The 25960-nt window shown below is 50.8% G+C and overlaps 1 protein-coding gene across 3 annotated transcripts in view; it reads left to right on the top strand.

Moving 5' to 3' along the window:
• The window catches only part of SLIT3 (slit guidance ligand 3), a 605319-nt gene that overhangs the window by 555642 nt on the left and 23717 nt on the right, over positions 1 to 25960 (top strand). For all 3 annotated transcript variants that reach the window (XM_045901662.3, XM_045901670.3, XM_064596588.1), the window contains 6 exons: positions 5910 to 5981; positions 7666 to 7829; positions 10626 to 10750; positions 16624 to 16721; positions 20888 to 21027; positions 24003 to 24096. In XM_045901662.3, the coding sequence (XP_045757618.1) occupies positions 5910 to 5981; positions 7666 to 7829; positions 10626 to 10750; positions 16624 to 16721; positions 20888 to 21027; positions 24003 to 24096 (693 nt within the window). The remainder of the gene's footprint in view (positions 1 to 5909; positions 5982 to 7665; positions 7830 to 10625; positions 10751 to 16623; positions 16722 to 20887; positions 21028 to 24002; positions 24097 to 25960) is intronic.

Consider the following 25960-nt stretch of genomic DNA (forward strand, 5'->3'; position numbering starts at 1 on the left):
GATATTCACAATTTAGACGGTTAGGGGGGAAAGGTAGGTTTTTGTGAAATCAGGAGCTGTAATATCTACAATTGCATTTGAGCATTTGTGTTTTCTTTTCTCATTTCCAAAAGGTTTCCTTACTTTGATGAGAATTTCAGACATGACAACAGATCCATGGCTGCTGGCAGTTTGGGGTAGGGGAGAGAATAAGCATCGGGTTTAGCCAAGACAAAGGCCACAAAGTATTCTAGAAAGACCTGACAATTTAAGAGTGAGTGTGTGTGTGCGTGTATGTTGGTGGGTGGATGGAATACATTCCTGAGACAGGAGAGTTGTCAGGGAACCCTGAGTACAAAACACTGGGTGAAAATTTGCTTTTCCTAGTTTGCTCCTAATCTAAAAATAGCTAAAAGAAAACATTCTCATGGACATTCTAGTTCTTCTTCAGGGATCTGCGTGCTCCCTGATCTTTGCCCCACACTGAGCCACATGCCTTGTGTGCGTGTGTGTGGTCCCAGCTGTCACTCCCCAGCTGCAGGAGGGCCACCTGGAATCAGTTAGCTCTGGGAGGGCTGTTTCAGTGTGTGCTCATGAGGGAGGGAGTGGGATTATCATTCATCATCCTCAGTATTTTTAGTCCCTTGTCCCTGGAGGAAGATGGTGCTTGCTATTTATGCACACGGGGCTGTTCATCCGTGCTCTACCAATTGCATGGGTCCTCCCTACAGCGTCTCTGCAAAGGGCTCCATTGCCCTTTGCTTGATTACCTTTAGAGACCAGGAGCTTGCTCCCTTCCCAGATAACCCCACTCCATTAAATTAATTAATTGATTAATTATTATTTAGAGCAGGGGGAGGGGCACAGGGAAAGAGAGAATCTTAAGCAAACTCCACACCCAGCGCAGAGCCCGATGCGGGGCTTGACCTCGAGACCCTGAGGTCATGACCTGAGCTGAAATCAAGAGTCAGACGCTTAACTGACTGCACCACCCAGGCGCGCCGACCCCATTCCATTTTTTTTAAGATTTTCTTTATTTATTTGAGAGAGAGAGTGAGAAAGCATGAGCTGGGAGTGAGACAGAGGGAGTGGGAGAAGCAGGCTCCCCAAAGAGCATGGAGCCCAACTCGGGGCTCGATCCCAGCACCCTGAGATCATGACCTGAGCCCAAGGCAGATGCTTAACCGACTGAACCACCAAGGTGCCCCAACCCCACTCCATTTTTGACCGGCTGTTGAACATTAGACAATTCTGGTGAGCCAAAAGGTGATTCCTTATGGCCTCCAAACCCTGGTGCTGGTGTGGCCCTTTGGTGTTACCAAAAAATAAAATTAATTTTGAATTTTAGAAATGGGAAGTGAGTCTCAGAAATTATTCTAGCCTGAGGCTCAGTCGGTTAAGTGTCCAACTTCAGCTCAGGTCATGACCTCAGGGTCCTGGGATCGAGCCTCACATCGGGCTCCCACTCAGCAGGGAGTCTAGCAGGGAGTCTGCTTGTCCCTCTGCCCCTCCCCCTCCTCACTCTCTCTCTCTCTCCCCCCTCCTCAAATAAATAAAATCTTTTAAAAAAATAAACTATCTTATCCAGACCTCTCGTTTATAAAGTAAGGAGACAGATTCAGAAAGGCTTAGTGACTTGCCCACATTTATTTATTCATCCTTTTCTAAATACCTACTATGTGTTAAATGCTGTGCTAAACACCAGAGAGGAAAATAATGAAACACAGTCCCTGTCCTCAGCTCACGGTCTAGAAGAGGAAACAGACAAGTAGATAAGCTCCTGGCACACATGGCGATACCTGGGAGAGAGGCACGTGACCCAGTTTTGGCCATCCATTGATGGAATACACGGGAGAGGCACGTGACCCAGTTTTGGCCATCCATTGAAAAGCTTTTTGAGAGGAAAATCGTAATCGCCACTGACAGTTATCAAACCTTGTCTGTGTACTACACACTGGGCTACGTGCTTTAGTTAATTATCATATCCACTTTTCATATCACCCCTCTGAAGAATGTACCACTATTATCCCCATCCCCCAGACCAGGAAACAGAGGCTCAGCAAGGTTGAGTCACTTTGCCAAAGTGACACAACCAGTAGAGAATAAAGTTGGGATTTGAACCCAAGACCATTTGCTCTCCGAATCACTACTCCCAGGGCTGAGTCTGAGAAGCCAATGGGAGTTACCTATGTGTGAGGGGAGTGGAGACTATTCTAGGCAGGGAGAACATAAATTCCCTAGACAGAGCCCCTGGAGGAAGGGCATGTGCATGGGGACCCTCGAGGAGCAACAGATGTGGGGGGGGTGGCTTCTGGGGACAAGAGCAGGAAGCAGTGCTGCAGACAAGCCACAAGCAGGAGCAGAAGCGGGGTGGGAACCCGGGTCCCAGCTCCCAGCCCAGTGCTCTTTCCACCACATTCCATCCTTCCCAGCCAGAGGTTCTCTCTTTTCCTTGCCACCCATTTCAGACTTTCCTTGAGGATTGGAGGGACACGGCCCAGAGAGTCCTCTGATGAGAACTAAAGAGTGTGGTGGAAAGAGACACGGGCCAGAAGGTGATGGGCCCAGGGTCACTCTGCCGAAACCCAGTGTGTCTCTTCTCTAGTCCAGGAATCTGTCACGTGACTTGTTCCTGCCTTTGCACCGTACAGGCTGCATAGCTTCAGGCTTCCTCTGTGTGGAGGGAACGTTTTGAGAGGACCGGCCCCAAAACACATCGCAGAGCCTCAAGGGGAAGGAGTCATGACGATGGGATCCATAATTGCAGCCTCACGGGCAGGCCCTGCACGGAGTCCTGCACCATCTAAACCACTTGCATTGTATCTTTGAATCTTTGCAACTAGCTTAGGAAACAGTATGTTAGATCCCTTCCTGGCTGAAGGAGGAGAAAATCAGTTCAAACCACCGTAAGCAGGAAGAGAATTTATCAGTGCAGGTAACTGAAAAAGTCAGTAGTAGGTATTACGTTCTAGGGCTGGATGCAGGTGCTCCGATGGTACTGTCAGAAATGTGCTTCTTTCTGCTTCTCAAAGTGAAACTGTCTCTGTCCTAATAGTTCCAGAGAAAGCCCCAGAAGTGTCTCACATTGGTCCACTTGGGTCACATACTCAGCCTCAAACCACTCTCAGTGACTCTGGGCTGACGCTGACCTGGGCCATGGTTCTGCCCATGAGGCCAAACCAGCTGGACTAAGAGGTGGAGAAGGGTGACTCCTCCATGGAAAAGGGAGGAAGTGTTACCGAAAAGAGATTGATGCCAACCAACCCACACCCCTAAAAAGATACCTACTGCAAGTGGATCCTAAGAATTCCTCCATTTTAGAGACAAGAAAACAGAAGCACGGAAAGATTAAGTCCGTTGAATCAGATAATCACACAGCCAGCGATGATCAGAATAGGGACTCACACCCAGGCAGTCTGATCCAGGCCTTAACCCCCAGGTCACCTGGGAGTGACCCAGCCTGCTCAGAAGAGAATTCACCCACCCGCCCCACCCACAGACAGGATGACGGTCGTCCCTGCCATCTTTCACATGACCCATGAGCACCAGTATGACGTACACATGCCGGGAGCACCTGGGGGTCCGGAGACCCGAGGTTCAGGCAACCCAGAACTGACACGAGATTGTTCTGCTTTCGTGTTACTCCAAGTGATGCCCTCATCCGCACCCCAAAATGCCCAGGTTTACCATAACACCTCCGAAGAGTCAGCCGGGAAAAAGGAGTCCGGGCACTTGGAGAAGAGTCATTCTGAGTTCAGAGTTGCAGCCCCCAGGAGGTGTCAGGGAAAGGGGAGGAAAAGCAGGGGGTGGGGCGGTGGATCGTGCTTCCCGGGAGGAAACACTTGTCCTGCTTCCCTGGCAACCCTGAGGATGGTGGCTGGACAGGCAAGAGTCTTTCTTTGGGGGGCCAAACCGGGAGGGAGAACCTGCGGTGTAGGCAGATTTCTTTAGCGCTGTCCCAGTAAATTACAGCCCCGTTACTCTGCAGTTGACGGAGACCTCGGCAGCTCAGCTCATAATAAATGGGAGCGTGACGTGCAGGAGTCACAGCGCCAAAGCTGCCTTTGGGTCATTTGGTGTTTTTTAAATTAGGGCTTCGTGCCTCTCCAGGGGCCCAGGCCTCATTCGGAAATGATTAACAACAGGGCTGGGCACATTTGCCGAACAGCAAGCAACCATGAAGTCATCTAAGCTAATAGCAGGCAGGAGCCGGTGTGATTCATAAATAACCACATGCGTTCGAAACTAAATGATACTGGTAAGTGTTAGGAAGTGCTTCTAGCCCCTTCTTATCCGGGGAGGTGAGAAGCTACTTCCAGCTCTCTTTGGACGACTGGTTCGCTTCTTCCTGCTGTCCCAGGGAGAAGGAAAGGGAAGGAGCTTGAGGTGATGAGGGTGACAACCTAGGGCAGCTCAGTGTGGCTCGGAAGACCAAGAGCATGAGCATCACCTGGGAGCTGGTTAGAAATGCAGCCTCTCTCTCCCCCCACCCCAGACCCACGGAATCAGAGCCCCTGAGAATGGGTCTCAGAAATCTGCTGGTGTGTTAGCTCTAGCGCTCAGTCTGTCAGACGCCTCTGTTCTGTATTAAGTGTAAGTAAGCCCCTCTCTTTATTTCAGCTCAAAACCCAGGGCAGGCTAACATCAGCTAAAAGGAAAACAAAAGGGCATATTCGTTAGTTACACTTCCCCAGTCAACCCTCATTGCCCTTTGTTGGCTCCATCACAGCACAGGGGACCGCGCACGGTGGTCACTAACAGAGCCTCTGAGTGTCTGCACATTTCACAGGCCAGACCCCAAGTGAGTCATCGGTGTGGGGACTTTTTGTATGCGGTTGATGATTAGTCCTTCAAAGGAGGGTATAATCCATAAATTGTGGATTTACTAGTGTTGTTGCTTGAGCACCGGAGCAGTGTGCATTTGGGTTTTCTCATGGACCTATTCTGCAGGCATTGATTAAAAGTGCAGTATATGCCACCACTCCACAAGTAAGAAAGGCTCCCAGCTCCTACACCACAAGGCGGAGAGAGGTATGATTAATACCAAGCAGGTCGCCTGGCCCCTTGGACATGCTGTCAGAAAACGCACTTGGAGGCACGCGAACACCAGATAAAAATACGTCATGGCTGACACCAAACCATTCCCCATGCAGATGAGTGTCCGGCTCCACGGAATTGCCCCAGGACCTGAGCGCCCCCCTCCCTCTATCACCTGAGCTGGGATTAATAACATTTCTCAATCTGCTCAAAATCTCTCTAGGTGAATATGAAGGGAACTAATTTATTAATCTCTACCAGCCATTCTTCAAGACCCTTTCACAAATCTGAATAATGGGTGGTTATTTAGCACACAGAAAATGCTTGACTTTTTATGGATTAATGCACCCTCAACCACCTTCTATGACAAATCTGTTTACTTTCATTCCCGCTTTACAATAGGAAACTGAGGCACAGAGAGGTAAATAACTTTGGCCAGAGTCACACAGCTGGTAAGTGGCAGAGTCAGGATTTGAAGGCAAGCAGCCTGGCTCTAAAACTTAGTCTCGGCCACAGTTCTTCACGGTATCTCTCCAGTGCCTCCAGACATCCTTCTCCATGTTTCAGGTGCAAAAACCGAGGCTCAGAAGAGCGAAGTTAACGTACCCAGTGTTCCACAGCTAAAAAGGACTGGTTTCTCATTCCATCCCGGGCCTGTCAGATTCAGAACTCCATCCTCTTCTTTCCCAAACCCTCTACCCCCAACATCCACACTGCTGAGCTGGGCATGGAAATAGGCAGGCACCTGCCTCAGAGGAGGAGGCACCTCCTGCTAAGAGCAGTGGGGCTCTGAGCACAAATGAGGGGCGTTGGGGCCAGCCTGGACCCCAAGAGCTTGCTGAGCTCAGAACCATAACTGGGGGTTAACCTCCGCCCTATGCTTCCACTTTCAGGACCCTCCACGGCAATGACATTTCCAGCGTTCCCGAAGGCTCCTTCAGCGACCTGACATCTCTTTCCCATCTGTAAGTAGCCATAGTTCTCCTTGGTGTGGATCCACTCAATATCGTGATCGTGCCAGGGATCATGCCATCCCTGGTCCCATTTCAGTATATGTTCTTTCCATACGCATAGAGCACGTTCTATAAAAACATACCCACATGGTGCATCTCGTGTGTTCTCTGCTTCAGATGCCTTAAGAGGCGTCATCAATTATGTAAACAATGTAAATGTTTAATAAGAAGAACTGATATAAAACTCTTACTATGTGATAAACACTTTAGATGAATTATCTCATTTACTTCTTAGAGCGATAAAGCATTTTTATCCCCTTATTATACACAGCGAAACTTAAACTGAGAAGAACTAAAGACTTTATCCAAGGGCTGCACAGCGAGTAAGCAGCAGAACCTTGGTTCAAATCCAGGTTCACCTTGACTCTAAAGCACATACTTGCTACCACTCTGCATGAGGTATTCCCTCCCCATTTTACGCAGGGGAAACCAAGGTCTGTACGTATTAGCTGTTACCTACCTCTGCCAGTGACCATTTTTGAGTCTGTATACCGACTCTATGCATATTTAATTGTTTTCATATTGCATGCATATACTGTGATACTGATACATTATGTATGCACCTTATAAAACATTTAAGAAATAGAAATGCTAAAGGATATGATTTTTAAAATAAGCCAAAGTTCTTGTATTTTCTGTCTGGACACCCCTGTGCAGAGGTCTGCACCAGCCTGTGCCATCCCCCGTCCTGTGCATTTTTAAGCTGACTGGTGTAGTCAGCTTCTACCCCCTTAGGTCCTGTGGCTGGTCTAAGAATTAGATGGACATAAGACAGAGCAACTGGAGAAAAGCATACAAATGTATTGGGTATTTTTATGTGTACATGGGAGTCTTCAAATGGAAAATGAAGACCTGAAGAAGCCAGTAGGCCCAAAAATTTATATATCTTTTTATACAAGGAATGAGAAATTGTGGGGATGGGACAAGACAAAGGGCCTTGGACTGGGGCAGTCCGTTGTGGGGCAGTGGCTAGGAAATATGCGGAGGGACTGTTGGAAGATCAGGTTTGTTTGTACGGGTCCATTTTGGCATTGACTCCCAGTCTCTAGTGATAAGAATCTTCTCATTATGGTTCAGGGAAGGCATCTTTCTCACGGGAAACTGTATGACTTGCTTTTAGGTAGAAAGAGGGAGTTCAGAGAGCCCCTCCTGCATCTGCCATTTCTCTGGTACCTTTAGCTCAAAATCATCAATATGCCAACACAGCATATCTAGGGGTGTCATGCCCTGAGCCCTTTCCATGGTCGGAAGCTTCTCCCTAGGTTGCCGTGTATCAACACCTTCTCTGCAGAGTACATCCTTTGATGGACCCTTCAGTAGTGCAACAGAGTCAGATAGTCAGATGGCCAAAGGTTCCAAAGCATCCTGGAAGGGCTAGGAGTTGAGGACTGAATCTTAGCAGGGTAGGTGCAAGCAAAACCTCGGAGGTAGGAGGGCCTTAGGTGGGGTGGAAACATCTGGAGGGATTGGAAGTACTATCTGGAGTCTGGTGGAAACTAACCCAGTGGAAACTACTGCTCCATTGGGCCTCCAGTCAGACACCCCTAATCTAGCCAGAGTCTGAGGATTCTGTTTTTCCACGAAGCCTCTGGGCCAAGCTGAGCAGGGGCCCCTGACTTCCTGCTCTGCCTTCTAGGGCGCTGGGAACCAATCCACTCCACTGTGACTGCAGTCTGCGCTGGCTGTCGGAGTGGGTGAAGGCGGGGTACAAGGAGCCTGGCATCGCCCGCTGCAGTAGCCCCGAGCCCATGGCCGACAGACTCCTGCTCACCACCCCCACCCACCGATTCCAGTGCAAAGGTACCTGCTGACCCTGCCCTGCGCTTCCAGGGGTCTGCTCTGTCTCCGACAGCCCGTCGGAGCTGGGCATCTCAACAGATGTGACGTCTGCAACCATCGCCCCATCTCTCCCGTGGGCCACACGGAGAGACTCAGATGCTTTGTCTTCTCTCCTCAAAGTCCCTCTGCTGGCATCTCTAATGTGTTCCTCCCTGACTTCTTTCTCTACGTAGTTTTGCATAGAGGAAAATCTTTAGCCTGTGTTTCTTTACCCAACATTCTTAAAGCATACGCATTTTCCCATTTTTACTACAGCAAGTTTTTGGTACATGAGATTTTAATCGACTACATCATTATGATAAACAAACTGCTACTGCGTTCTTCTGTGTGTTATTTCATTTAATTCTCACTTTCCAAGTATTAATTTAATTCCCCGACACTCTCAGCAGACTTCAGTATTACCCTTATTTTTAAAAACAAGAAAGCTGAGGCTTACCAAGGTTAAGTGACTTCTCAAGACTTCTCTTAGGAGGCTCCCAGGTCTTTCTTTCTTTCTTTTTTTTTTTTTTAAGGATTTTTATTTATTTATTTGAGAGAGAGAATGAGAGAGAGAGAGCATGAGAGGGGGGAGGGTCAGAGGGAGAAGCAGACCCCCTGCTGAGCAGGGAGCCCGATGCGGGACTCGATCCTGGGACTCAAGGATCATGACCTGAGCCAAAGGCAATCGCTTAACCAACTGAGCCACCCAGGCGCCCCCTCCCAGGTCTTTCTGATTCCAGAGTATACTCTTGCTCACCAGGCTATCATATTTGGCCGTAACTTCTTTAACCAGTTCCTGGTTCTGAACCTTTAGTATTCACTGGGTATTTCCAATTGTTTTCTACCACTGATGCATAAAAGTTCTTTCTCTATTTAAAATTATATACTTAGGGGCACCTGGGTGGCTCAGTGGGTTCAGTGTCCAACTCTTGATTTCGCCTCAGAGTCGTGAGATCAAGCCCTGCCTCGGGATCCGCACTCCGCACAGAGTCTGCTTGGGATTCTTTCCCTCTCCCTCTGCCCCTCCCCGCCCTTTCTCCCTACTCTAAAAAAATAAAATTATATCCTCAGATAAGATTCAGAGAAGAGAAACTACTGAGGCAAAGTATGTGATCATCTTTAAGGTCTTCACACATATTGCCAACTGGTTTCCAAAAAGGGTTGTAAACCACTTTATGCCCCCAATAGCACCGTTTGAGCGCATTTTTCATCAGGCTTTTGCATTATTTTATCTCATATCATCTCATTGCTAATTAGAAAGGTTTAAAAAAATTATATCTCCTATTTTGTCTTTTCTTTGATAACTGATTTTTTTTTTAAAAAATATACTTTCAATTTGTATTATGTATTTGTCTGTTAATGTCCTTTGCTCATCTCTTAGAGCCTTGAGTTGATTTACATATATAGTTTGATTACCCTATAAACCTCATGTGTCTCACAGTTTTGCTTAAAGCAGGAAAACATTCCACTGATTTTTTTTTTTTTTTAAGATTTTATTTATTTTTTAGAGAGCGAGAGAGAAACAGCATGAGAGGGGCAAGGGTCAGAGGGAGAAGCAGGCTCCCCGCCGAGCCGGGAGCCCGATGTGGGACTCGATCCCAGGACCCTGAGATCATGACCTGAGCAGAAGGCAGTCGCTTAACCAACTGAGCCACCCAGGCGCCCCATTCCACTGATTTTAAGCTAATTTTTCATTTTCCTCCTCCTGCTTCCAAAACATCTGACTTGATTGACGCTAAAGAGGCCCAGCTCACTCTAAAATAGTGGTTCTCAATCTTAGCTGTACATTTTGGAATCACTTGAGGAGCTTTTTACTGGTGCCTGGGCCCCACACTCTAGGTTTTAGATTAAATCAGTGTGGGGTACAGCCTGTGTGTGCTGGGGATATTTAAAAGCACCTTGGCTGGTTCTACCATGAGGTGACCAATTCATCCCGGTTTGGCTGGGACCTTCTGGTTTTTGCACTGGAAGTTCTGCATCCTGGGAATCCTGGCAAACCAGGACAGATAGTGTCCCTTTTCTAATGTGAAGCTGGGGGTTGAGCCAGCTAGTAGAGACTCTCATTCGGGCCGTTCTTTCTATTCCCCCTACCCACAAATTGGCAGACTCCCCCCGGGGTTAATCTCAACCCAATCTCCAAAGCTCTGTGCAGGGACCATGACGGCCACCCCTCCAGCCTTTACAGCTGAAGAGAACAGGACATGGTCAGAATTGTCATAGACGCAACGTGTGCCTGAGCACAGTTTGCCATCCATCGTTGACCTCATTGCTGTGTCTTTCGGCATCACTTCTTCCTTCCTCCTGCCAATTCAAGGGTTCCATGAGGAGGAACCTTCCTTTGGCCCAGGCACCGTGCCCTCCTTAGCCTAGCCTGAACTATTCCATGGGGAGGGGTGTTTGGGGGCAGAGGAATGGGAGGTCCAAATGGAGGCTGGGCCCAGAGCTCCCAGAACATAAAAAGATACACAAGGGGCTTCTAATTATGGTGCCTTGTTTGTAGATTAGCTCCAAAATCGGATCAGGCTAATTATAGTAATTGATTTGACTGCAGAAGTGCTTCTGAATGATGTCCCACTGTGATTTTTTTCCTCACTGGACAACGGCTGCATTAATGGGACTCTAGCTAGACTGGATGGTGCTGGCTGGGGAGGGCCAACTGCCCTGTGTGTGCGGAGATGGAGAGGAGCTGGCGGCTGGCTGAGGATGGGGCTAGAGAGGAGGGGAAGGGAAGAAGCGGGGACCTCGACCTGCTACCAACAATCTGGTTTTGCTGCCCAGGGCCAGTGGACATCAACCTTGTGGCCAAGTGCAATGCCTGCCTCTCCAGCCCGTGCAAGAACAACGGGACTTGCAGCCAGGATCCCGTGGAGCTCTACCGCTGCACCTGCCCCTATGGCTACAAGGTAAGACGGGAAGCCTCATCCCCACCTTTCATGGCCCCAGGAGCGGCCCTGTGCCCTGCTGACCCTCCCTTCTCCAAGGGCGGCCTGGAGAACTCTATTTCACAGGTCACTCCAGAGACGTCTTTGCCAGTAACACTCCTATTCTACTGCTACCCAGTCATGTAAAACACAGAGAACCCCTACAGTCTCGACAGTGACACTCAGAGATAAGGAGGAAATGTAATATTTGTATGGTCCTTGCTAAACATGGGGACACTAAGTCTCAGAGATTTCACATGCTTCCAAGCAGAGGTGTCCGTGGAACTCACTATCCTGGCTTCCCTTCAAGGGCATTTCCAGACCCTCCCCTCCGCATCCCCAGCTCCACCCTCGGGGTGGCCAGGGCTGGAAGCGCTGGCTCCAGTTCGAGAAGGATATAGGGATGGCGACTGAAAAGCCTGGGGGCTGGCTGCCAAGCCAGCACACTGTTGAAAGGCTTGGGTCCGCCCGTAAGGGGATGGAGATGCCATTTTTCCTGGGCATCCTTCCCAGAAATCCAGGCTAATTCCAGAACAACTTTTCCTCCTTTCTCCTCACCCAGCACTATCTAGATCATGTTATCCTGCCTCCCTACTAACATCTATATAGAGTATGGACTACATGGCCAGCAGTCTGCTTAGCATTTTAGCCACCTTTTCTTTTTAAACACGCCCTATGAGGAAGGCTCATTATTTCCCATCTACAGATGTGGAAACTGCACCTCGGGTTGGTGAAAGGGCTTGACTCAATGTCCCAAAGCTCATAAGCAGTAGGGTTGGGATAGGACCTAGCGCTATATGATTCCAAAGTTCCTGGTTTTTCCCCTGGATAGCCAAGCCCCTCACTGTGTCTCACTGGGGTCAGCAAAGCTGTGGCTGAATCCCCTTCCCCAGGACCTTCCCAGCTTCCCACCTCCCCAGGGCGCCCATCCAAATGGAGTGGGCAAGCCAGGAGTTCCAAGACCACCCCAAAGCCCATCTAACACCCATGCCTAGTGTGTGGCAGACTGGGAGGGAGCTGTCATCACTGAGTCTCCTGTCCCCTGGAGCATTTGTAAGTATAGTGACCAGCTTGAGGGGCAGACTCAACTCCGGGGAACGTACTAGCTGTGCCTCCAGCAGACGGTGTCAGAGTGCCACCTATGGGCCTGGCCGAGGAGAGCCAGAGGAGGCTCTTGGTAGCCAGCCAGCCAGCCAGCCTTGCCCCATCCTATGAGTGCGTATACAGACACTGCAGGGAAGTAGAGAAATTAAGATGACATACTCGGGCCTAGGTCCTCACACTCCCTTGTATTAATTCGGTGGAGGAAACAGGATGTGGAATTACACAGAGGGCAAGTGTGAACTCCAGCTTTGCTGTGTGGTGACGGCCAGCGGCCTCACCTCAGCCTTCCATTGACACCCCAGGGCCCATCTCACAGGTGTGCTGTGACCATCACAGGGACGTCGGCAGTGCACCTAGGAGGGTCCTTCAGTGTGCATTCAGTAAGCCAGCACGTTGCTGCCTTTTACTTCCCCCTCGCTGGCTGGTTTCACCCGGGGTTCTCAGTCCGTGACACTGAATGGCCGGAGACCATCAGTTGCTCTCCTAGAAAGGAGACATGTACATGACATGCCCAGTTCCATACCTGTATAGTTAGCTTTTTATGCACTGACTGTGTGCCAGACACCCAGCTGGACGTTTGTATTTATTCCCTCCTCTAAGTTTTATAATCACCTTTGAGGTGGACGGTTTCGTCCCTCTTTGAAAGATAAGACCACTTCACATTCTGAGTGTCGCTCCCTTCTCTATCAAATCAGCCTGAGTCTGAAAGTACTGGAGCTCGGTTTGAAGGCCCAGCTGCTTCCTGCCACACTTGCGAAACTGGCCTGGCCGTGTGTGTCAGAGCAAAGAGTGCAACCACAGGGCTCTTATGGGGTAATGCCGCTTGTTTGGACTTCGCTCGTAAGAGTCTGAATGTCTTGTGGAAGAATCTGAGCAAGGATTTGGACCTTTAGGAAACTGCTGGGGTCACACAGGTCTGGAGTACAAGGGGGAGGAGGATAGTGGTGGGACGGTACATGATGGTGATGATGGGGATGACTATCACACCACCAGGAATATGAGCGGCCAGCATTTAGTGAGTGCCTACTGCATACCGACAGCATACTAAACAAGGTACAGGCATTATCTCGCATACCCCTCCTCAAAGCCCTAGGAGGCCAGGTCCATTTTCCAGTTTAGGAAACTGGGATAGTAGGTGAGACAGTTGGGATTCAGAGCTCAGAACCAATTGATTCCAGAACCCATGCTCTTGACCACTGCATTCATGGCCCACTGTCAAGCACCATAAGTCCCTGGCCATTTGGGACCTGTCAGAGTCTCCAGAACAGGGAAAAGTAGGGTGTGCTGGTGGAAGGAACACCAGGCAGGACCCCCGGAGCTTGTCCCTACTTGACTGTATGACCTGGAACAGCTCCTACTCTCCTCCCCACCTCAGGTTCCTTGACCTCAAAATGCAGCAGGTAGAACCAGAGGGGTCCCTTCACTATGGGTTGCATCCTACCCCTGCCTTGTGTTTGTTCCCCCTGCTCTCCCTTCTTCTGGGGTCGGAGCCCACCCGAGCAGTGACTGAAGTAGTAGTTCTGGGTGAGTTGCTAAGTTGACAACAATCAACAGATACCCACAAAACCATGCTCAACGTTCTGACACTTACCTAGTTATTTCCCGATATCTCAGTTTTTCCATTGACTATCTGAGTGAACGTGGGAAGCCGCAATATTAACCAAAAAAGCATGGCCCCCCACTGCATAATGTTTAGTGACAGCTGCTGTTCATCTGTAATGCCAGGCCTTTGTGAAGCAATTTAAGCACATCACACTCTCTTTTATCCTCTGAAATAAGTTTTGTTATCCTCTTTTGGTAGTTGTAGAAACTGAGGTTCAAAAGGATCAGATAACTTACCCAAGCTCCCACACCTAGGAAGCACGTGAGCTAAACCCAGAGCCCGCCTCTCCCTTGCAGCAAAGTCTATCCACTCAGCCCCCCACGAGTAACTAATTCCATCTGAGCCTCACGTCCCCTCCCCCACCTGCACATGGAGGCAGAGCTCCTACAAGGATTGATAGGGTCATGTATGCACTTGGCCTGCCTCAGAGCCAGGATCCAGTAGACACTTCACAGAGAGAACTGGTTTACAGCTATTCTAACACTGGCGGAAATAAAATGTATGTTTGGGCTCATTCTGTTTCAGCCATTTAGCTTCATGTGCCTCTGTTCAATGTCCCAACACAGCGCTCCTCACACTGTAGTGTGTACTCCACCTGGAGATCTTATTAAATGCAGGTTCTGACCCATTAGATCTGAGGTCAGGCCCAAGTTTGTGCATTTTGACCAAGATCTCAGGGAATGCCATTGCTTCTAGCCCAAGGACCGTAGTTTGAGTAGCAAGGTCCTGGAGCAGCCCTCCTGGCCCCATCTCAGAGAGAGGGTTCCAATGGGGATAGCTACTCCCAAACTCCTTTAAAAGAAGCCAGAAGCCCCAGCCATGATGTCTGTTCTCCCTCTCTCTCTCTCTCTCTCTCTCTCTCTCTCACACACACACACAGCGGTGGGAGACCAAGGAGCATCATAAATCTAGTAGATCTGAGCAAAGTGAGGCTGAAGAGAGTTGAACTGAGCTAATTAGCCAGGCATTGACAATGGTGATTATTTCTCAAGGACATGTAAGTGACAGAAACCCCACCTCCAGGCCCAATTAGCACATCATCAAGAGCTAGGGTCAGCCTCCTGGATTTCTGAGCTCAGCGTAAGGGACTGGAGGAAACATCACCAGCTCCACATCACCCCCATCCCACCCCCAAGGGAAGATCCCACCTGGAGTCCCTGATACTTGAGAGTTCCCCAGAGCAGACAGACTGGCCCAGGCAGGGACTAGGAAGGCCCTGCCTTGACCTTGAACCAGGTTCTCTTGTGCTGCTCTTCACGGCTCATCCATCCAACACACAGTCACACACATACACACACTACTCCTGAACAATTCTGTTACCAACCAAAGGCCTGAAAAAGTCTTTGGATCACCCCCCTCCAGCCCTGCCTCAGACCCCTGACGTCATCCCCATCTGAAGAGCTCTTACTTCTTACTTCCGGGGCTACCATCACATGCCAGGTGCTTGTTATATACATGTGTGATTTCTAATGGTTCATTCCATAGGGGAGGTTATTATCAGAGAAGTCCCCGGCGCTGGCTTCCCATTGACTGGGTGTCTGGCTGCAGATGCCGCCCCGCCCCACTTGCTGGAGGGCAGTCTGGGACACGTTAGCTCACTCTCCCAGTCTGCCTTTGCGATCTGAAAATGGCAGTAATAACAATCAGACCCATCTCACAGGCTTGTTGTGAACATTACATGTGATCGTGAATACAAAACCCTTAGTGTGAGGCCTGGAATGGGAAATGCGCTCAGTAAATTGAGAATGAGTATTGCAGTTTCCACCGCACACAATGACTCTCCGAAAGGGATCCCGCGTCGCTCTGGTTTAGGATAAGCCCAGATCCCACCCAAAACTCCGTTCTCCTTCTCCCCCTCGAGAAACCCCGGTCTGGCCCTTAGCGGTGAGAGCCGTGAGGGCCAGGCGCACGTGGCCGTGCCTCCCGGCTGCTGGGGACGGCGCCTGTGGCTTCAGGGCTGGAGACAGGAGGAGGGTCGGAGGCCCGCTTGGCAGTGACCTCGGGGCCGGGGAGCCCAGCCCCCCTCCGTCACAGGCACTGGCAGCAGCAGAGGTGGGAAGGGCATTTTCTCAGGCAGATGGTGAGCAGGTGGCGTGGTGGTGGGAGGGCTCCCGTGATCGCCCCCGCTGGGCACGGTGCCCACCCCAAGCCCACAGCCCAGAAACAAATGCCGCGGATGCCTCCAGAGACCCCACAGGTCCTCCAGGGGACTGCTTGTCAAGACTTAGATGCAGTGCTGGGGCATCAGTCCCAGAGGAGAAGCTGGAGCCAGAGGGCCAAACATTGGGCTGCTCCCTAGGACGCAGGGTCTTAATGTCCACAGCGTCTGCCTTGGCCTCCCTCCTCAGTGCCTGGCCCTCACTGTCCTTCTGCCTGGCACGCTCCTTCCCACCTACCGCACAGTTGGCCCCTCCTCAGCTCAAATGTCCCCTTCCGAGGGGCGTGCTCCAGAGGAACGCCCCCTCCACCCACAACTGCCTGTCGCAGAGTCCTCAGTGTGGCCTGGAGATTAGAATCAGAACTTTCAATACCAACAACCAGGCCCACTTCCAAACCAATCGAAGATGGGTGTCTGGGGCGTTGTCACTTTACAGGGGCAAGGTCTGCTCTCCACACTTCAGCCCTAGTCTCAAGTTGTGGATTACATGGAAGCGTCCGTGTGGCTGAGAATACGGTCATCGGCGAACACGTATAGAGTGCCTACTGCGTGCTAGATGTGGCCTATACTTTAGGTACTTGCTTACGTGAAAGGCTGCATTTAATTCTCCAGCAGCTCTGAGAGGTAGGCTGGGAGAGGTTAAAAGGCTTATACAGGTCATGGTGAGCCAACCAGAAAGAGATGAAGCTGGACTGTGAAACCAGGTTTTCCTGTATTCAAAGCCCATGCTCTTGCCCTGCAGTTCAGGATAGAGAACAGGATGTGAATTCTGGGAACTCGTGAAGCTGGGCCCAAACTCCTGGGTGCTCACTCGCTCCAAGGGCCCCCTTGGCTTCCTCCAAGCCACGCAGCAGACCGGTCCCAGGGCTTCCTTGTGGCCATCTGCCCGGCCTCATCCTGGAGGATGCTGGGGACTCCAAAGGGCGTCCTGGTCCCGGCTGCCACTGACAGCCTCCCTAACCCGGCGCGTCTCCCCCTTCTGCTCCTCAGGGCGGAGACTGCACTGTGCCCATCAACACCTGCATCCAGAAGCCCTGTCAGCACGGAGGCACCTGCCACCTGAGCGAGAGCCACAAGGATGGGTTCAGGTAGCCGCTCACGCGTGGGCCTTTCCTCCCTCCCTCAGAGGGCTTTCTGGGCAGACTCCTGGGGCAGGCTGAAGAAGCATAGCTGCTCACCGGGGCCTGCCTTGTGGCCACACTGTGCCAAGCCCATCGTGTGGATGATCTCAGGCTCTTCCACCCTGTGAGGGAGCTGCTGTGATCGCTACGATACAAATAAGGAGGTCGGGGCACCCACAGGAGCAATCCTTTGCCTGCATGACACAGTCAGTAAGCACTGGTACAGGGAATTCGGGGAGGCTGTCTCCAGAGCCAGGAGGGCACCACGGGAGGCCACAGCTGCTGGCAGAGTCAGAGAAGGATGGCATGACGACTCAGAGCCCCACGGCACGGCAATTCCACCACTCTCCTGTGTGATAAAAACAGCGATAACAGGTGACCTTGACTACATGTTCATTATGAGCCAGGCACGAGCTAGTCGTGTAGTAGCTCATTTAAACCCTCACAGTGACCCTACCCACTACAGGTTGGGGCTAGCCCCATTTAACAGATGAGGAAACTGAGACACAGAGGTGGATTTGCTCTGGGTCACCTATCCTGACGCTCATTCCTGGGTCTTCCCACCCAACCTTGTTCCTCCTTAAGAGCTCAGGAAGAAAAGAGGATAGAAGCCACTTCTGTTTTTCCCATCCCTGTTCTAAAAGCGGGCTTTCAAGGCCTCTGCCAAACCCCAGGCCCCCTTCCTACTTCCCACCCTTCTCAGCTGCTTTCAGATGCCCAGTTTTCCCGGCCCCTGGCCCTGGCAAAAGCAGACCAGTGGGAAGTGGTTCCTTTAGCACCCCTAGTGAGGGAGTGGGTCAGGCAGGAGAGGAGGGGTGCCCGGTGCCAAGCTGTGTGTGGATGTGTTAGAGCTCAGATTGCAAACAACTATTGAAGGCACTCTGGCTGTGTGGTCTGCGAAAGAAATCAGGTTCTGGGCTCCCAGTTCTCCTCCCCGGGGAACCCAGCCTATTCCTGTGTCCACCTGCCAAGCCAGTGAAAAGTAAAATTCAAGGCAAGTTTTGTTTTCCTGCCTGAAGTCGGCCAAACCACCCACTCCGACCTTCTCACTGGGAGCAGGGGCGAGGAGAAACCACACAGAAATCTCACGGAGGTGGCGATGTGGCCCCAGCCAGGAAACACACCTCCAGGGTCAGAGCCTGGCTCTGCCCTCCCAGCCAAGGCATGGAGGTCTGCAAGAGGGAGGAGTGCCCCCTGCAGGCGACTGTCTCTTCCCTCTCTGGTTCCCTATGCATTGGGCACCCCGCCCCCCTCTTTGTGGGTATCTCTCTCCATCTCTGGAGCTGCAGGTGAGCAGAAGGATCCTGTTTCCACCCTCAGTTGCTCAGGGGATTCAAATGAACTGGAAATATTTGTAGAATTTCATTTTCGAGGAAAAGGGCCCAGACCTACAGGATTAGGGAATGGGGTGGAGGATTAAGGCAATGAGGCCCACATACTGGGGATAGCATAGTTTGTGTGGACCCCCCAAGGAGCAGCAACTCTCCCTCACTAGGTGAGTACCTGATAGGTTGGCAAAGTGAGGGACACCTGTCAGGGAAGCTCTGCTCCCTTTTTCCGTCCTGTGTCTGTTTGCTAGGACTGCTGTAACAAAGTACCACACAGGGCTGGCTTGGAACAACACAAATGTATTCTCTCACATTTCTAGAAGCCAGAAGTCCAAACTCAAGGTGTCAGCAGGGCCATGCCCACCCTGAAACCTATAGGGGAAGGGCCCCGTCCTAGCTTCTGCTGGTGCCTGGCGATTTGGGGCCTTCCTTGGCTTGTCTCCTCGTGCCTGTGTTTTTGTAAGGACGGCAGTCATAATGGACCAGGGGCCCACCCTCCCCCAATATAACTGCATCTTAAGTTACATCTGCAATGACCCTATTTCCAAATAAGGTCACCTCTGAGGTGCTGGGGGTTAACATATCTTTTTGAGGGGACGCAGTTCAACCCATAACACCTCTTGCATGTCAGAATTCTAGAAGTATCACGCACCTCTTCATCAGATGCTTCTCCAGTCTTGATGCATTATCTGCTCACAAAAAGAGCAAAGACTAGCAGAGCTGGCCAGGCAGGAGACCAAGACGGGAGATGGGACCCATCCTACAACCCCACAGCTAACTGGATGCTCTTGGAGTCTCCTTGACAACCCCCTGCCAAGGTTTCCAGTTTGGGCAGAGGAGACTTTAGTCTCCTTCCCACCTTCTGTCCACTGCATGAGCAACCCGTTCCCTCACCAGCCATCCGTATCCCACTTTCATGCAATTCTACAGCTCTGGGGACAGCCAGGGTAACTCATTTCAGGAAAATAGGCAACACTATGGTTTCAGACCTTTGAAAGCCTACCCTCCATCCGATTCTGAGGAAATGGCTTTTCCTGAACGCCCAGAGTCCCTCACAGAAAAAAGGAATGCATCATTTTGCTCCACCTCAAGAGCTCAGACTGAAGAACCCCTCTGGCCTTCTGTAGAAAATGTGACACAGTTTTCAGGTTGTAGAGGAAAGGAAGTTAAGTAGGATTCTAGAAATCCACTTCCTATCAGTTTAGTTTTGTAGCTAAATCCCAAATCAGAGCAATCTCTAAAACAGAGAAAGGCCTGGAATCCTGGGTCTGAAGCTGGAACAGACGTTCATGAATGGGGTGTAGATCCCTGACGGGAGGCTGGGCTGCAGAGGGAGTAACTCCCTGCAGCTCATTTAATCAGATACTCGCCTCCCACCCATGCCCCTTCTCATCTGCTCAGCTTCTCTGTCCCAGCTTAGTTTGAGGTTGGGCAGAGGATGGCCAGAGGTTGGAGGTTTTTATCCAAGAGATGCAGCACTCCAGAGACAAGTTAAGGGACTGCATCATGCGATCCAGTGTTTTAAGCCAAGCTCACTGGAGAGCCTCAGCGCTGTCATCCTCCTGCCGCATCCACTTATCCCCCAGAAGCTGGAGGGGTCTCAGAAGTAGGCGTACAGGGGCGCCTGGGTGGCTCAGTCGGTTAAGCGTCTGCCTTCGGCTCAGGTCATGATCCCAGGGTCCTGGGATGGAGACTCACATCGGGCTCCCTGCTCAGTGGGAGGCCCGCTTCTCCCTCTCCCACTCCCCCTGCTTGTGTTCCCTTTCTCGCTGTGTCTCTCTCTGTCAAATAAATAAATAAATAAAATCTTTAAAATAAAATAAAATAAAATTTAAAAAAAGAAGTAGGAGTATATACAGGGGACAATGGCATCCCTGAGAAAGAGTAAGGAGGCCAGGTATCCAGAACTGAAGGCAGCTAACATGTTCTGAGCATGTTCTATGTGCCAGATCCCCTCCTGAGCCTTTTACTTTTTTTTAATAAAGATTTTATTTATTTATTTGACAGAGAGAGACACAGCGAGAGAGGGAACACAAGCAGAGGGAGTGGGAGAGGGAGAAGCAGGCTTCCCCCTGAGCAGGGAGCCCGATGCAGGGCTCGATCCCAGGACCCTGGGATCATGACCTGAGCCGAAGGCAGACGCTTACCGACTGAGCCACCCAGGCGCCCCTGAGCCTTTTACTTGTATCATCTCCTTACTCCCCACAACCACCACAGTGGGGAAGTAATACTCCCCCAGTCACTAGATGTGGAAACTGAGACACAGAATTTAATTCATTTGCCTAAGGTCTGATAGCCAGGGAGCAGCAGACCCAGAATTCATTCCCCATACTCGGCTGCAGATCCTGATCTTGGCCACCATGTCCTATTCGGGCTCAAGGTAGAAAGCCTGCCCTTGAGTAGAAAGTCACTCAAAGGGGGATGTTTGTTACGCTGTTTGTCTCTGTCTATAAACCACTACCCACAGAGGAGCCAAAGGAAGACAGCTGGAGGCATTTAAGCTCTCTCCAGGAAACCACTTCCAGCTGGGGGAATGGTGCGGGAGCAGGCAGCCATCCAGGGCCGGGGGAGATGGGAGTACTGCCCGGAGACAGCGGGCGAGATGAAATGACCTCCCAGGCCCCTAAGGGTCCTCCTGCACTGGCCCCCAAGGCTTCACGTGTACATGGTGCTGCCTCGGACCTCCATCCGGAGAGAAACCTGACTAATTACATGCCCCCCAACCTTCTTTTCTGCCACTCCAACCCCACCCCACTCCCTGGCCCCTGGCTGCCCTCCTCCCCACCCTACATGGTCTCCCCAAAGCTGCTCCTGCCCTCTGGGCTTCGAGGGCCAGCGGTGTGAAATCAATCCAGATGACTGTGAGGACAACGACTGTGAGAACAATGCCACCTGTGTGGACGGGATCAACAACTACGTGTGCGTCTGCCCTCCTAACTACACGGGTAAGGTCCCCTGGCATCTGTGCACGGTGCTGGGCCAGCTATCGTGCGCTAAAGATTACTCTTTTCTGAGCTTCTTTCAGGGCCCCCGCCCTCCCCCCCTGTGGACAGACGTGAATCCCCCAAACCCGGTGCTGTGCCAGGAGGGGCTTCCCAGAGGCCTCTCTGCTTGTCAGCCCCTCCTAATCCCCCCCTGCACATCACTAGCTCCTCCTGGCTTTGAAACAGGTTCCCAGGGCACTCGCAGCTGTCTGCTCCGCTAGCTGATGGCCATCCCCTCCTTTGGGAACCCCAGAGACCCAGTGGTGGTTGAGGCCAGCGAGAGGTGTTTGCATTACATTTCTGCTTTGTTCAGGTCTAGTCTGCTTTCTCTGGAAATTTACACTTTCTCGACACTCTGCTAGTTGCTGAGGATACAAAAATGACCAAGACAAAGTTCCCTCTCCTAAGAAGCTCATCATCAAGTAGAGAGAGACAGTATTCAGTAGAAAGAGAATATAACACCTGTAAGCCCCAGGGGGTCATGGTATCACAGAGGAAGAACCTAACCCAGCCAGAAAATCAAGGAAGGCTCCCCACAGGTTATTCCTCGGGATAATCATCCTACCTACCCACCCCCAAAACACAGCACCTTTATTTCCTATATTAACAGTCCCTGATGAGAATAGTTAAATAGACTAGATGATGAAGCAAAATGCCACCCAGTGGTATGAGCACAGCCTCCTTTGTTATAGGATCAACCCGAAGTGGCATATCCCAGAATGGAATTCCATAAATTCCGTGAGTTCTTTGAGGAAAAGCCTCCAGGAGCAAAAAGTTGGAGCAGTACTGCATGTAATAATACCTCCCTTCCACATGATACAAAGCAGCCTATCAGAGGTTCTGACAATTCTTGCTTGAAAGAATGCTATTTAACTTTGTTTAACCCAGCAAGTCCCAAATTTATGTGAAGTCAGAACTTCCCTCCTACCCTACCCAGAACTCCTTCCCAATGCAGACTTTGTGTGTTGCGAGAAGCACATTTTAGGAAATAGCAACCTAAGGCAAGGATGAAAACAAGGACCAGGCACCCCAGGGACTGCTGTGCTCTACCCTATTGGCACCTGGCTTGACATCAGGAATGAGGTAGGAGATGGGAATACACAGACGATGATTAGAGGCAGTCCTGAGGCCTATAGCGAAGGAAGCCCAATAGCCCCCATTGTCCCTCAGGACCCTGTGCCTTATGCAGACCCCTGGCCCGATGGCCAGGTATCCCCCAAGCACACTCTTGGGACTGTGGTAGAGGACGCCAAGGCCAAATGAGAAAACCACCTGCTAGTCCTCAGCCTCCCGGAGTCCCAGGGAAGGCTTTATGTTGGAGCAAAGTGCAGGGATGGCCTGATGGTCTACTCCTCTACATCTTCCACCTTCCCAGAGAGCAGTTGTAGCCGAGCGTTAAGTTAGCAAGAGGCAGCACTTACTATGCATCTACTGTATACAGACCACTGAATTAGCTACTAGGGATACCAAAAAGTCTACCAAAAAGTCTAAAAGTAGGCTCTCGAGGGGCATCTGGTCTACCTAGATGAGAGGAGTTATCATATAGCGTTAAATCGTTGGCCCAGAAAAATCTGCTCAGTACCAGAAGAGGGACAGTAAAAATCCCAGCAGTTAAAAAAAGAAGGCAAAAGGACTCAAAATAGGCTTTGGGGCAAAGGAAGGGCATGAACTGAATTTATGGTAGGCAAATGGGCAGTGGAACGGGGGCTGAGGAGACACTGAGGTGGCTTCCTGCCCCAGTTGAATAGCATGGCCTGTGTCTGCAGTTAACTGAAGTGCATCTCTACCTGTGGATGGGATGTCATGGTTTTCTCTGTCCCAGAAAATGCTAGTCCCACACAGAAGCTTGTCTGCCTCTCTGGGCCTCTCCAGGAAGTGAGGAAGAGGAAACGGCTTATAAAGAACACAGTGCCCTCTGTGGTCTTGAGTGGCTGGCAAAATGAGGGTAGGGTAGGGGTCAGCTTGCCCCTTTCACAGCACAGAACAGACTCTGGGGCTGCTTTTGTCATCCATTTCCTCCCCAGCCACCCTCAGGACCTTCCTCTGCCCTGTCCCAGTAGCCTTCTCTGTCCATGTTCCCACCCCCACCTCTGAGAGAAATTCCATGGGTGAAGTTTTCCTCTATTAGATCACTCTCCACCTGGCTTGACCACGTGGAATTTAGGGGAACCCAAAGCTCAGGGGTGCTTCTGCCACTGCCCTCCCCCCTGCTGTCCTGTCTCACTCAGCTCCACATTCCCAGAATACATCTCAGATGGTGTGAGCCTTGGGAGCTTATTATGGAAGTGCCATCCCTGGGTATTTATGACCCATTAGGCATTCCTTGGCACGATGAATTTCAAAGGGAGTGTATTCAGAGACCTAAACTCCAAAATTCCTTTCATAGTTTCTTCTCTGAGAAAATCCAGGGGGCTTACTTATCTACAGCAGGTGGACTATGCTAAGCCATGTCTGCTCTTCCAGGAAGCCTCTGGGTTTCCACAGAGTTTACATCTGTGGTCACACATCTCTCTGTTACAGTCACCTACTGATTTGTAGATCTGCCCCCCTAGGCCATGGGGAGGACAAGACCGGGCCACTGTTGTGTCCCTAGTACCTGTCACGGTATCTACCACACAAGGATGTGGAATGAAAAAAAACAATTAAGCATAGCCCGAGGTCAGGGGCTAGCGTCCTATGGTTTCAGCTGCAACAGCCCCTGAACAATCAAGTCAAACAACCAAAGGTTGGTGCTAGGACAGTGTCCAGGGGAAATGCTAGAGTCTTCCCAGTGCCACTGCTAGGGAGACTGAGGCAGAGGTACAGGAGAAAGGATACGCCGAGAGAGTGAGTGCAGGACGCCTGAGATCCATGACCTCCTGGATGACAGGGCTCGATGGATCTGACCTGCTAGCCAGGGTCTCCTGGGCACCTGACCTTTCTACCCACCCCCACAGGTGAGCTGTGCGACGAGGTGATTGACCACTGCCTGCCCGGGATGAACCTCTGTCAGCATGAAGCCAAGTGCATCTCCCTGGACAAAGGATTCAGGTGAGGCTTGGCTTTGGGTCCCCAGCAGCATAGGGTCCTGAGGTCTCTGCCTCCAGTGGGGCCCTCTCCATTCTCTCCCTCTCCTGATCTCTCTCTGCCTGTTACTTGTTCATTACCATGTGCTCCTCTGTGTCTCTGACTGATCATGGTCTAATTCTTTCAGTCTCTTCGTTTCCCTATGCATGTGCGTCTGTCTCTGTCCCTTTGTGGTTCTCTCTCTTTGTAAGTCTGTCCCTTTCTCTCTGTGTGTCTATAGACAGACAGACAGATGAAGATAAAGATATCCTCTCTTTCCCTTACCCCTCTCCTTCCCCTCCTGCTCCCCCTCCTTCCTCTCTCCCCACCCCACCCCCTCCAACCCCAGCATAGCTTTCCTTTCCAGGGCTAGTATAGTAGAACAATCCCACTGAAGAAACTGAGTCTGAAGGGTATTTGGTCACCTTCCTTGTGTGTATCCTTCACAGCGTTCTGCCCTCTGTGGCTCCAGCGAGTTTGCCAGCTTATGCACCTGTGTATGTTGGGGGGCCAGGGAGGGGAGAGGAAGCACTGACTGGGTTCAGCAGCCATGGCCACTGATGGAGCTGTCTCCTTGGTGAGCAGCAGAGCCCACAGGAGCTCAGGGAGCACAGGAGCAATTCTAAGGGTGGAAGGAGAGTCTGCCTCAGGAGAAAGCACCAGTTCCAGAGCCTGAGCATTAAATGACACCCCCTGGGAAATCACTCCCGGGCTCTGTCCCTACTTCCTCCCCCACCCCTCCTTCATGAAAACATGTACCATTGCCTCTTCTGGAGAAAACCCTGAGATCCTTGAGTCTGGGGTCATCTGACATCAGTAGGGACATCCCAGAACCCTAGGGCTAAGAATAGTCTCCCCTAAACACTCTCCCAAAGCTGCCTTGCACACACAGTTGTCTCCCCTTGTCCCCAACAGGCTCTGTCTAACACTGAAGGGGGGGTGGGAGCCTCTAGCACCAGAGAATCTGGGGGAGCATGCAGACCAGAGCAGCTGGGGGCACCCCAGATGAGCCTTCAGCAAAGGTATCTGAAGTGACTCCACAAGAGTCACCCCTAAAGATGAGGCATGTGGGTCTGGAGCTCCATGCCTATGCTGACAAATCTTTAAAAAGAATCCTGACCAGACTTTCATCCAGTAGCATCTCCAGCCTCTGGAGCTCTGGATCTAGATGGCTCTAGATCTGTCATCAGTTTGAGTCTGTCCAGCTTTCAGTCATAAGGCAGAGAGTTCCCAGACTCGGAGGAGGGTTTTTGAGACTATGATGCTATGCTTCAAAGCTTAGCACTTTGTGGAAACCCAGGATTTTAGAAATCCTGAGGCTAATGACATCATAAAATCACAGAATCTTAGGGACTTAGGAACTGTGGACTCTTTGATTCATAAATCTCCAAGACCTAAGAACTAGAGAACTCTTAATGATCCTAGAATCTAAGAATTATGGGTTCTAGTTGTTGTCCCTTAGTGAGCCGAATCTTCAGTCCTCAAATTCTCACTGTGATAAGTGCTGTGGGTATTGCAAGAGGTTTCTGATTCTCTCCCTCTTGAGGCCCTTTTCATGGACCTGAGGGAGGAAAATTTGACACAAAACAAATGTGTAGAAAGAAGGCATTTCTGGGGCCCTTGATTCTGGCTCTGAGTGTTGATGGGGAGCTGAGGGGAGAGGAGAACCTGCTAAAGCAAAGGGAAGTCCTCACACAAGTTAGGAGGTGAGCTGAGATGGGTGGGATTTGAATGAGCTTGGGGGGGGGATGGTGGCCACCAGCAGGAGAAGGGTCTAGAATAGGTGAAGGTGAGAGAGTGACATGAGCATGTCTTATCTGGTGTTTTCCTTTCCTATTTTGACATCTCA

The sequence above is a fragment of the Mirounga angustirostris genome, unplaced genomic scaffold, assembly GCF_029215605.1.
Source record: "Mirounga angustirostris isolate CCGP_5_RB_7025 unplaced genomic scaffold, mMirAng1.0.hap1 SCAF_7, whole genome shotgun sequence".
Classification (NCBI taxonomy): Eukaryota; Metazoa; Chordata; class Mammalia; order Carnivora; family Phocidae; genus Mirounga; species Mirounga angustirostris.